The sequence below is a fragment of the Nannobrachium achirus genome (genome assembly GCF_963921795.1).
Source record: "Nannobrachium achirus genome assembly, chromosome: 24".
NCBI lineage: Eukaryota > Metazoa > Chordata > Actinopteri > Myctophiformes > Myctophidae > Nannobrachium > Nannobrachium achirus.
The window spans coordinates 19572955-19585392 of NC_137831.1; the positions used below are offsets into that span (position 1 = coordinate 19572955).

The 12438-nt window shown below is 45.3% G+C and overlaps 1 protein-coding gene across 1 annotated transcript in view; it reads right to left on the bottom strand.

Moving 5' to 3' along the window:
• The window catches only part of LOC308280129 (DNA-binding protein SATB2-like), a gene marked incomplete at its 3' end in the record, with an annotated part of 34955 nt that extends 23161 nt beyond the window's left edge, over positions 1–11794 (bottom strand). Inside the window, exons 1-4 of the mRNA XM_080720392.1 lie at positions 11569–11794; positions 7574–7753; positions 2052–2178; positions 1013–1136 (exon numbers count right to left, since the gene is read on the bottom strand). Coding sequence (XP_080576518.1) covers positions 1013–1136; positions 2052–2178; positions 7574–7753; positions 11569–11770 — 633 coding nt within the window. The 5' untranslated portion in view covers positions 11771–11794. The remainder of the gene's footprint in view (positions 1–1012; positions 1137–2051; positions 2179–7573; positions 7754–11568) is intronic.
• Positions 11795–12438: the final 644 nt, after the last annotated feature.

Genomic DNA, 12438 nt, shown 5'->3' on the forward strand with positions numbered 1-12438 from the left:
TCTCCAGCTTTTAAGTAAACAGGAAATCCATTTTGAGGCCGAGTTACCAATCAGGAGAAAGGCCTCATTATGAGATACAGGATAAACAAGTGAAATTGGAAGGGGACAAAAGAAATTAGAAGACAAATTTGGAACTGGATAAAATTGAATTGGGGATGCAAGTAGGGTTAGTCATGCTTAAGACCAATGCATTAGTATATGCAATGTACAAACACCTCTGAAATCTCGAGACCATTCATAAACACAACCTCTAGAAACCTCTATCTCTAGAAAGGGAAACCTCCATATACCTCCGTCACAAATAATTCCCCACAGCTCGTCGCAGTCACAATATCCAGGCATTAATTTAACCATCTATTACACTTCCAGCAGTGCTACAGGTGAGCCTACACATTGCTTTAGCGAGTCTCCACTCGCAAACAACAGCACGAGCACGAGTATGACATTATATTTGTCTGTCTTTTGTTCGGTTCAGGGAGCCCAACTGAAGCAAACTTCTTCCGGTTGTTAAAGAGTAGTATGCAGATACCTTAAGGTTCTGGCTACATGAGTATGGATCTTTTTCTAAACACACATTATTTTGTGGGTTTGGGTCTTTCAGCCACACGCAAACGGTGATTTCCGCCGCTAAAACAGATCTTTTTGTAAACAGATAAATAAGTGAAGATCTACCAAAATATCCGATTCGGTGTATCTGTGTAGACAGGCAAAACAGAGATCTGTGAAAACGATGACGTATGTGTGTGCGTGCGTGCGTGAATGCATGTGAGAGAGAGAGAGTCACACACACACACACACACACACACACACACACACACACACACACACACACACACACACACACACACACACACACACACACACACACACACACACACACACACACACACACACACACACACACACACACACACACACACATCAACATGCAGAGGAACACAAAGAAACGAAAGGGGCACAGAAAGAACAAAATGACAAGAAAGAAGTAACGGCATCACAGTGGCTAAAGTACCTGTGAGAGGGGACACTCCTTGGCCAGCGTGTTGTGGTTCATCTCCCTCAGCAGCTCTTTGAGGGCGTTCCTCACCGTGGCGTGGTTCCACTGCTCCGAAGGCAAGTCCTCCAGTCTAGCAAAACTGGACACATTTAAAATCATTGTTAACCACTAATAAACCTGTAATGTGTAAGATCATATGCCCATTGAGATACAGAGGCTTGGCTGTTAGAGAAAGTTCATTGCGGTCTCCGGCATGTAAAGCTTGACTTATACTTAACGGGCTTGGGAGCTTGCAGATCGACAATTTTCGAAATGTGACTTCGCGCAAAAAAAATATAAATCAGTCTTAATTGACTAGAGGAGACACACACACAACACACAACACAATTCATGAAGTGTGTGATGTGTCAAACTGTAACATCACAGAATGATGACATAACTTCCTGATTTTATAACTTACAGTAACTGTTTCCAGTTTAATGATTTATGATCTAATGTACCGTTCATATCACAGAAGCGATACTACGGGCAATTGGATTATGGGCAATAAAGTTATTGCTGTGGTGACACACGTAGACAAACTACAGTATCACACACACATACACACACACACAGACACAATTTACAGTACACCCACGCTGCGAGGCGTTGTGAACTTGTAGATCGTCTATTTTCGGCAAAGAGGTGTAGAGGGGAAAAAGAGCAGACTAAGTACAGGGTGAAAGGTCAAGTTTATTAAGTAATGATGTTCAAGTGTTTAAATATCTGAAAACACAAATTGACATGAATCCAAAAAACACTGATGATTGTGCTGTCAAACAATGAAACTATATGGAATCTATGAAAAGATTGGGGGGTCCCTGCTTCATCTCTCTCAACTAAGGGGTCCTTGGCCTGAAAACGTTGAAGACCCCTGGCGCACACACACACACACACACACACACACACACACACACACACACACACACACACACACACACACACACACACACACACACACACACACACACACACACACACACACACACACACACACACACACACACACAGGTACCTGTGCAGTAGGATGCGCAGGGTGACCATGTGATAGACGTCCAGCAGCATGTCAGCCACAGTGGCCTCTGGTGCGTCGGTCAGGTAGTGGATGGGCATGGGTTTCCACCGACCCACCTTAATGATACCTGGAACACACACACACACATTTACTGTTCATACTGTTCAAAGAGTAATAGTAATACAATATACATTTTCTTTTTTCATTGAGCCCGAGCCCTACCCGGCCCGACTAATAGCATAGATTTTCGACCCTACCCTACCCTAAATGTCGGGTCGGGTTCGGGCAGAATTTGAGAACTCTGCTGGGTCCCCCCTCTTTTCCGAGGAGGGGGGATTTGCAAATCGATGTATATTGGCTCTGAGTCAGTCGTTTGAGCACGGCTGCTGCTGCTGCTCGCATCGCGGTCGCTCGCTAAACACAGTGTCTCGTCTCCCACAGAGAGAGGGGTGTGGGGGGACACTCACAGAAACACAAAAGTACCTATGCGCCTTTGATTTCCTGTAGGCTACTTAACATCATCAGACCGTTCACTCGGGTCCTCTCAGAGAGGGGGTTGAGGGGGGAACACTCACAGACAGACACGAAAACAAGTTTTTCTGTCGACTGAAAGCCTACCTTCGTTCAACAATGACCAAAAAAAGCCTCAACCAGTGGTGGAAAAGTACTCAATTTTTTTACTCAAGTAAGAGTATCAATACCGCAATATAGTCGCTATTTTTTCTATTTTTATAGGGCTCAAGTGTTTAGAGATACTTGGACCACACATTTCTATGACTCACTCCATGTCCACATACAGATAAAGTTAGCAAAGGACAGAAATACTCACACACACAAGCGCTGTTGTAAGAACATGTGCAATATTATGTCTGTCGTTCTTTCTCTTGTTTCATTGTTTTCTAAAAAAGATTTTTGGGCAATCTTTGTAACATACACTAAGATAAATGCTAAAAATGTGTGCCCTACAGCTCTGTCCCCTCTCCTGCCCTTCCCGTCCTCCTCTCTCGGAGCATCATTGCAGGCTGTGTGCTGCGAGGCACTGCATTCCCCTGGCCCTGCACAAGATTGTTGGCTGGATCCGCAAATCTAAACAGTCCTAATCGCATTAAAATCTGCTAAATCAGACACAGACCTGGCCTGCCAGCCTGGAGTGTGTGTCTGTGTGTTCATGATTTTCTGTCCAGATCTATGTGTGCGTCTACAATAACGCATGTATGTATTTATACGTGCATCACGGCATGTACTGTGCATGCCAGTGCACATGTGTACAGTATGTGTGCGTATACCGGTATGAACCATGATTATGAACCAGGGACCATCACCCTGACTAAGAATCAACCTGGGGACCACTGTTGTGTTGGGGGGAGATATGGGCGTAGTGTGGTGGGAAAAGCTTCACATTAAATAATGACTGTTTTCGAGGTGTAATTAAATCAAGCCTTTAATAGACATTATTAAACTGAGATATGCTAGTGGTGCAGAACTCAAAAACAATTGAAAACCAATTTCCCATGGTTTCCTTAATTCTGTTCTCTTAACCGTCCATATTAAACTCATATTAAATGATTCGTTGCTACATGCAGACACATGCGATTGATTAAATGGGCACATTTCCTAATAATGGTGACTCAACCAGGCAATCCGGTACGCTTTCGTAACTCCCTTTTCGTAACTCCCTTTTCTGTGGAAATTCTGGACGTCTGACTTCTCAGATAACATTGATGCGTCATCATAGGTCACCAGGTGATTTAGTGCACTGTAGTTGATACACGGTTGATAAATAAATAGAAATCACTTCCCTACATTACTAACTGTTGAGATGCCAACTTTCCCCTTGTGCACAAGTAGGCCATGTATGGCCTACGAGGTGCGCTCACCACCACTGGTGATGCCAGTGACATCACCACTGGCATCACCAGGAATGCTGGTCCCTCATTGGCTGTTAATGATGACGTTGCCAGAAATACTGGTCCCTGATTAGGCTACGGACTTAAACACACACGGCTACCTACCTACTGTACATACGCGGCCGAAGTAATTACGTAGTCAGGGACCATGCAATACGTTCACGGACCACCAGTTGAAAACCCCTGCCCTATCACACAGCCCAGGCAAAAAAAAATAAAAAATCGAATCAGCACGGAGGCCAGTGTTGTAAAAAGTACTCACATTTTATACTTAAATACAAGTATCAATACAGCAATGTAGAAATACTCTGTTACAAGTAAAAGTCCAGAATTCAAAATATACTTGAGTAAAAGTTTGAAAGTATTGGCATCAAAATGAACTTAAAGGGGTATTTCACTTTCAAAAAAACTTTTGGTAATTTTATCATCTAATCAGGCTTTTATGAATACCCTGAACAGTTTTTAATTAGCTTGATTGAATATTTAGATATTTTATGTAAATGTTACCAGGCCCTCCAGGCCCAGGGCCTCTCCCCACACACACCCATTGTAACTTCAAATCCGCGATAGGATTATCATGAGTGTTTTTTTATCACGATAAACTATAATATCGCGTATCGTCCCATCCTACAACCATGTAGGAAATACAGAAATCTTTGGATAAGCGGTAGATGCTTGCTTTTTCATGCAGGAGACCAAGGTTAGAATCCAGGTAGATGAGGCCAACAATGTAGGAAATACAGTACAGAAACCTAAATCTAATAAACAAATATTCTGAATGTTGCGTGCACAGCCTCTGTACAGACCTGTCTAGTCACAAAGCAGGGAATGCAGGAGGCTAAAGTGTTTAACTTGCCTTGTCCGTCGTTGCATGTCTTGATGTGCCAAAAATACATCAAGTTTAACTGTCCTGCATGCGGTGCGGTTCCAAAAATACGCTTTGGGAAGGTTCATTTTTGGGATCCAATTAAGCTTTTTGCGAGCCTTTAAATTAGGAATTATTCCTGAGTGTGAGCACACTGCCAACTGAAATATCAAATGAACGAACTACAAAATACAGACTTGGTCTTAATTCGGTAAGATTCCTGCTGCCCAAGAATTCACCCCGGTCCACATAAAACTCCCAGGACCCAAACATAAGGCCCTAAATAAGCGATAGGCCCTTTTTAATCAGCTATAGTGTCTAAGTTAATTAAAGAAAAAGGTCCCGTGCCAAGGGAAAGGAGCTTAAAAATACCGCCCTGGCCAAAGTTATGAAAGACACAATTGAATCTGGAGGAGAGGAAAAATAGAAGGCACTGTGTATAATTTTGGTTGTGACCACACCGAACGGGGGGAAAAAATGCATGACTCCATCCAGAAATTATTCATTTTGGAGGAGAAAAAGCTCATTTCACTGGACAAAAAACATGTCCGTCTGGGAAGGAGGCGGGACGGGGGGTCCGAGGGCGTTGGTCCACTTGGTTCGTTGGTTGGAGAGCCCTGTGTTTACGGGACAGCGGTGGAATGTGAGCCTTCCTTTGTGTGTGTGTGTGTGTGTGTGTGTGTGTGTGTGTGTGTGTGTGTGTGTGTGTGTGTGTGTGTGTGTGTGTGTGTGTGTGTGTGTGTGTGTGTGTGTGTGTAGAGAGAGAGGGCCAAATGTCCCACGCCACAAGTATAGTAGAATGTTATATATAGACATTAAGAGAACAATTTCCCTAACCCTCACAAGAGAAATGGTTGTTTCATGGTTTAAAAAGATTTTTTTTAGAGTAAAGGTCATTGCACGCCAGGAGCAAAGAGAATAAACAACAGCGACCTTAAGCAACGCTACGGCAACGGCAGATGACAACGGTAACCGGAAATGATTCGCGCTCGATAGATAAACCTGCCGTCGCCGCAGCCGTCTCTCCTACGGCAGAAGGTCCCTTCCCACGTAGCACCTACTCCGTCTGCTGCGTGTACGCGTCGCCATGGGAACCAAAGCGTTCAGTGAAAGGGGTGGGAACCCGTCGCCGCCGAGGCTTTGCTTAACCATTTTGACCGCTACGGCGATTACGTCATAGCAGCCGTAGTCCGCCTGGCGTTGCCGTCCTGAAAATCATCAAGCTTAAAGTCGCTAATAATACGATACAATGCGATTATTCAACTTTAATTTTTGTTCATACTGGTTGATGGTTGGTTATTCGCGAAGAAAATTCAACCTGGCTTCAAAAGATAATTACGTTGCTTCTTCGTCGCCTCATTATAATCACGCTCGGTGTGTGCGTGACACATTCAGCTGTTTAAATTAATGCAAATTAATCGCATTAAATAATCGCTCCCGGTGCGCGCAGACCTTCTGTACAATTATGGAAAGATTCAGGTTGGGTTTAGGATTTGGATTTGGCATTTAGGGTTTAGGGGATAATTAAGGGCTAGGGTTGGAGTTGATTCTGATTTATAACTTCGTTTTTTGCTGGTGTCGAGTACAGAAAGATGAAAGTAGCAGATCTACAAGCTCACAGCGTGTTATGCTTTCGGTGCATGATACCAGCGTGTGACTAAGTGCAACTCAGGCCTTAGTATAAGGTTAAAATGGCATCTTAAAATGTTGCTGTCCTTACAAGTATATTAATGTGTGTGTGTGTGTGTGTGTGTGTGTGTGTGTGTGTGTGTGTGTGTGTGTGTGTGTGTGTGTGTGTGTGTGTGTGTGTGTGTGTGTGTGTGTGTGAATGTGTGTGTATGACTGTGTGACGCTGCCAACATGCTTACTGGTTTTAGTGCTGTAAATGTAGCGACCTGGATTCAAACTAGGGTCTCCTGTGTGGTAAACCAAGCATCTACTGCTAAGCCAAAGGGGAATGCCCCGTTGGCTGTGCACAATAAGCTTCTGGGATCCATGCTGGGCTAAACTGGTACATTGACCAGCCCTTGACCTGCCCTCAATGTAACCACCTGGGTTCGAACCCGAGTCTCTGGCATGGCAAACCAGTCATTTACCACATGGGCAGCCATAGCTGAGTGGGTAAACGGAGAGGCTGTGTGGTGATCAGAAGGTCAACGGTTCGCCTCCCTGAACAACATGACACTTAAAGGGACTACACACCATGAATTTCTAATTTTTTCTAGTTTTTTGGTCTTCCCAGTGTCTCTTCAAGCTAAAACAAATTCATTAACTCTAAGCCTTGCCTTTCATTTCAGTGATTTTCTGAATGGGTGTGTCTGAACTTTAATCTTTTGAGTAACTCTTTTGACTCTTTTGAGTAACTAATTGGAAATACTCAAGTAAAGTAAAATTAAAGGGGAAGACCACCCATTTTCAATGGAAGATTGATTTTGGGGTTTGTATTGTAAAGTACAACGGTGTGATGTCATCAAGTTGTACTTTACAATACAAACCCCAAAATCAATCCTCCAGTTCTAGGCAACAGCGAAGGGGGGGAAACTTTTTTTCTATTTCCACACAACTCCTCTAACGTATATTAATGACATAGTTCAATATTGAAAATGGGTGGTCTTCCCCTTTAAGTACAGTACTTAAGTAAATGTTACTTTACACCACTGCAAATGCATTATAAGACACTTTGGAGACACTCGAGTAAGCGGTCGTTCATCATCACACGCACGCACACACCTTTCATATTCCAGTCTCACCTCGTGCTTGCACTGCCGAGTTGTGCGAGTAGCCCAGAGCTACTAGAGCCGTCTCCACCAGCTGTGTGAAGAGGATGTCCTTACGGACCAGTACGAACTCGGCGTGCCTGTCGCCTCGCCCCTCCCCGTCGCACGACATGTCTGCCTGCTCCACAACACAGAAGACTGGAATCATCAGACCTGAGAGAGAGAGCGAGAGAGAGAGCAGGGACGTGCAGAGAATGTTAGAGAGGCAGGGGCTGACATTTCTAAAATGGCCTTTTGGTGAAAATATCTAAAATAGCAGACCTACAAGCTCACAAGGCATCGCAGCGCGACAAGTTGTGAGCTTGGAGGTCAGCTATTTTCGGTGATTGATACCACACTGAACTAAGCATAATCAAGAGAATACTGGCGATGTGGCGTACGGCATGGATTTCTACACAGAGAGGGCAATTCTTTCAACATAATATGCGGCATTCAGGTTCAGGTGAGTTTGGACAAGGCAATTCTCTTGAATGTTGCCTTCGGGTATGGCATGGAAAGAGGGCATTTGTATTTCTTTCACCAAAAATGCATTCATTGTCTGGAGAGGGCACTTTTTACAAACGGATAATGTCTATGTGTGCACATGCCTGAGAGAGAGACAGACAGAGACACAGGTGGAGGAAGTGACTGAGAGGGAGATAAATACAGAGGTTGGGAAAGACCGAGTTCATTTTCAGATCCTGTAAATGCGTCATTTAATATCACGCTTGCACAATTGTATTTCTTGTCACAGTCCATGACGAGTGCTGGAGGGGAAAAAAACGCTCTCTCAACGCCATAAAATATCCTATCCGCGCTCGATTTCACCGTCGGAGCACATGCGTAAACAAACCTCAGCAGCGAGGCATCGCAGCGTTTTTCATTTCGTTGGGGGAACCGACACGGAACTATTCCGAGCCTCCAAACTGTTCGGTGCAACGCTCTGCTCCCTCCCACATGGGCCTGTGTAATTCAACAGCTATCAATCATCCCAGTGACAAGGCAATGACAAACGTGTCCCAGCCAAAACCCTAGCTCTCAGCGTCGCGCACGCTATCGGCCAATAACTCAACCGGAGAGCAGTAGTATGGAAGGGAGGGATGGAGCACACAGGCCAGGATGCTTGTTTGCGTGTGCGTGTGTGTTCATGTGTGTGTGTGTGTGTGTGTGTGTGTGCGTGTGCGTGTGCACGCGTGCGTGCGTGCGTGCGTGCGTGCGTGCGTGCGTGCGTGCGTGTGTGTCTGCTGTGCTGTATATACAAGTACTTTGTTTGCGCGTTGTTTGTGGGACAATCGTGCGGTCAACTGTGTGAGAGAACGGTGGGCGTGTGTTTGTGGAAGTGTGTGTTTGTGTGTATTCTTTGTGTGTGTGTGTGTATGTGTGTATGTTTTTTTCCATATGCAGTAAGTGTATATATGAGCGTTTTCGTGGTCTTAACTCCTTTCCGGTGCATTTGCGTGTGCTTGAACATGCATCATACACATTAGGAGTGTCAAGCAGTGTCAGGTTTTGCCATTTGTGTTGACTGTAAATGTAAGATTGTTTCATGTATTTTTGTGTCTTATATGTCTTAAAATGATGATTTATATGAACTATAAAGTTGAAAAGTATGTTTTTAAATGTATGAATTGTTTTTATGTGTGGACCCCAGGAAGACTAGTTGTGCTATGGGGCACAGCAAACGGAGATCCTAACAAATGAACACACACACACACACACACACACACACACACACACACACGCACACACGCACACACGCGCACGCACGCACGCACGCACGCACGCACGCACGCACACACAAACAAACACACTTGTAAAATAAATGTATAAACAAAAAGTATGTTCATTTGATGCCACTTGTGACTGTGCATATTTGCATGACTTTCTGCATGTACTGTATATGTACGCTAGCTCAGTGGTTCTCAACCTGTGGGTCGGGACCCCCAGGGGGGGGTCCCCAAATTATTTTGGGGGGTCCCCAGATGATGAACTGAACGTGCAACATTGTTTTCTCACTCAACAGTAAACAAACCAACATAAAGTTTAAGTGTATAGCGGGTATCTACACATTTCTAAAGTGACAATTTAAGGACTTTTTAACACCTTTAAATCACAATTTAAACATTGGTCAAAACGTAATGCCTCAACTCTTAGTGCTCGTCATGGTGGGGGGGTGGGGGGGGTCCCCAGGGTGGGTAGGGTCCCCAGTTAAAATATGATTTTTTGGGGGTCGCGGCCTGAAAAGGTTGAGAACCACTGGCTTAGATCATGCACACCAGTCTGTAGGCGGTGTGTGTGTGTGTGTGTGTGGGAGTGTGTGTGGGAGTGTATGCGGGAGTGTGTGTGTGTGTGTGTGTGTGTGTGTGTGTGTGTGTGTGTGTGTGTGGTCCCTCTCCCCTCCACATAGCCATGCTGTGGTTTTTAACAGTTCAAAGACAGAGCTCTCATTAACACTGGAAACCACCTCTACACAGTCTGCTACCACTCTCTCTCTCTCTCTCTGCCCTTTTTCGCCAGCCATTCTCCCTCTGTCTCCTTTTCTCTTCTCTCATCATTGTTGTTGCACATTTATTGTGTTTAAAGCCAGATGAGAATAATCTGTTATCGGGTATACAAAGATTGTGTTCGTTCTGGGCTGTTTTTGTGTCTGGTCATTGTTGGTGTCCCCTGCACACAGTAAATCCGCGAACATAGGTATATCTGCCTAAAGGGGAGCACACACTGAACGCGGACGGCTGTGCAGCGTCACGTCGCGGTATCGGTGCACGTAAAGTGCCGCGCGGTAACCCCAACTGAATGCGGCACGCTGCCACACAGCACATCCATTTCCCCGGTGGGGAGAAGCATGGGAGAACATGTTCACCGCGCGGCAACGCTGGAAAAATAGAACAGCGGCGTATCGGCGCGGCAGGCGAGGCGGCAGACCCGCGGCTGCGCGCGTCTGACGGCGCCGGTGTAGGTTAGTTCATTGAAAGTAATGGGGCCGTATGTTTTGACGTGCCGCTTCCGCGCCGCCTCCGGGTCCAGTGTGTGTTCCCCTTTAGTGTTCATTTACTGTTAACTCCTAGGGCCCTATTTTGATTGTCTTGAGTATGGCAAATGCTGTTTGGCCACTCAAAACAGCCAAGTAGCATGGGCCACGCATCCAGGTCTGAAGTTAAGTCATAAGACCTGGTACTTAACACATCTGGTGCCAACCCCGAGTTTCCCGAGTTTGTATTGGTACTAGTGCTGTGCCAACCCTGAGTTTCCCGAGTTTGGGCCGTTTTTGAAAAAAAAAAAAAAACGTTTTTTCAAAAAAAAAAAAAATCTAAATTGTTTTTTTGGACCTCCAGAAATGTGTTAGGCATGATCGCGATCGCGAAATTGCATGTTTAACCCCCATACCAACCCATTCTTTCAAACATGGCAGCCATGTTTGTTTACATCTGAAGAAAACATAATGGCTCATAAATCATGAATGCCTGAACGGATTTCCAAGCGGATTTTTTTGTTTGAAAGCTGTGAACAGCCTGCACACACGTGGTGCATCATCTAGGCATGGGCGTGCACTTTTTACACAATTGCACAATTACATGGAAGTCTATGGTAACCATGGCAACGCGGGACATTGGCCGGAAAAAAATCATTGCAACATAAGTGTTAAGACAATCAAAATAGGGCCCTCTAATATTTTCCCATTTGGGTCCATTATTTATCGTTGTTGTCGGGTGGAAACTTGTATGTCCAACACCTTCCCTTTTTTGTTATTATTTTAAAAACTATTTAAAATAGGGAAAATAGCCGATCTACAAGCATTGCTTGTAGATTGGCTATTTTCACTACTTTTGTGCGACACTCTTGTATGATGAAGTAGGACTTTAATTTACCAAACAACATACACATTTGAAACTTGGAGATACGAGGTTTCTGCCCGACAGTGACGCTACAGTGACGTTACGCTTTCAGAGCTTTCAAGTCATGCACTTGTACATTGCGTGTTGCCCCACCTCCCAGTGGCCTCAGCAGTGTGCCGTTGAATCGTGCTCGCGACCCCGTCGGACTCCCGTTGACCTCCATGCGGCTGGTCTTGACCGGAGGGGGGCCGCTGGGATCTGGACTCTCCCCCCTCTGCCCCACCTCCTCTGGGCTCACACTGTCCCTCAGGCTGGGGCTGTGTGCACCACCTCCACCTTCCCCTCTCTGCTCCATCCCCCTCCAACCTCCAGGGGGCGCCCCCAGCGGACCTGGGAAGAGACATGCAAGAGCACCAGGAAGAGGAGAGGTTTTCACTTTTGGGGTTTTGTTAGCTCTGGTCTCGTCTGGTCCGAAAATAACAAAGACTGTTTCGCCCCTCACCAAACCAAAAGGTATCAGTGGACAGTTGAAAGCTTACTCTACTTAGTGGACGGAGTTGTCGGGCCCCCCACCACACGCTTAAAATACATTTCAAGGGCGAAATAAAAAATAATCCACCTTCTTGGTTGAACACTGTTTTTACGAAACAGCGCTTCCAACGTCGCAGAGCTGAATAACACCCAATGAGACTAATGCTCTGTTAATGCGGTCCTCTGACCTGCGCGGCAGTAGTGAGTTGGCGCTGTGATGGCGAAGACAAATTGTTAAAAAAAATAGAAGAAACAGAGTCTCCATCCGGTGGAATATTTTTTCATTTTGCCCTAGAAATGTATTTTAAGCATGTGGTGGGGGGCCCAGACTGTGTCCACTAAAGCCCGTATCAGAGTCGGGTCCGCGGTGGAAGGCTATCCACCGCGGTGTAGTGCCGTGTAGTCTTTTTGAGTCATAAAACTACAACGTTAACGCTCAAAAAGACTACACGGCACTGACCCGACTCTGATACGGGCTTTAGTAGAGCAAGC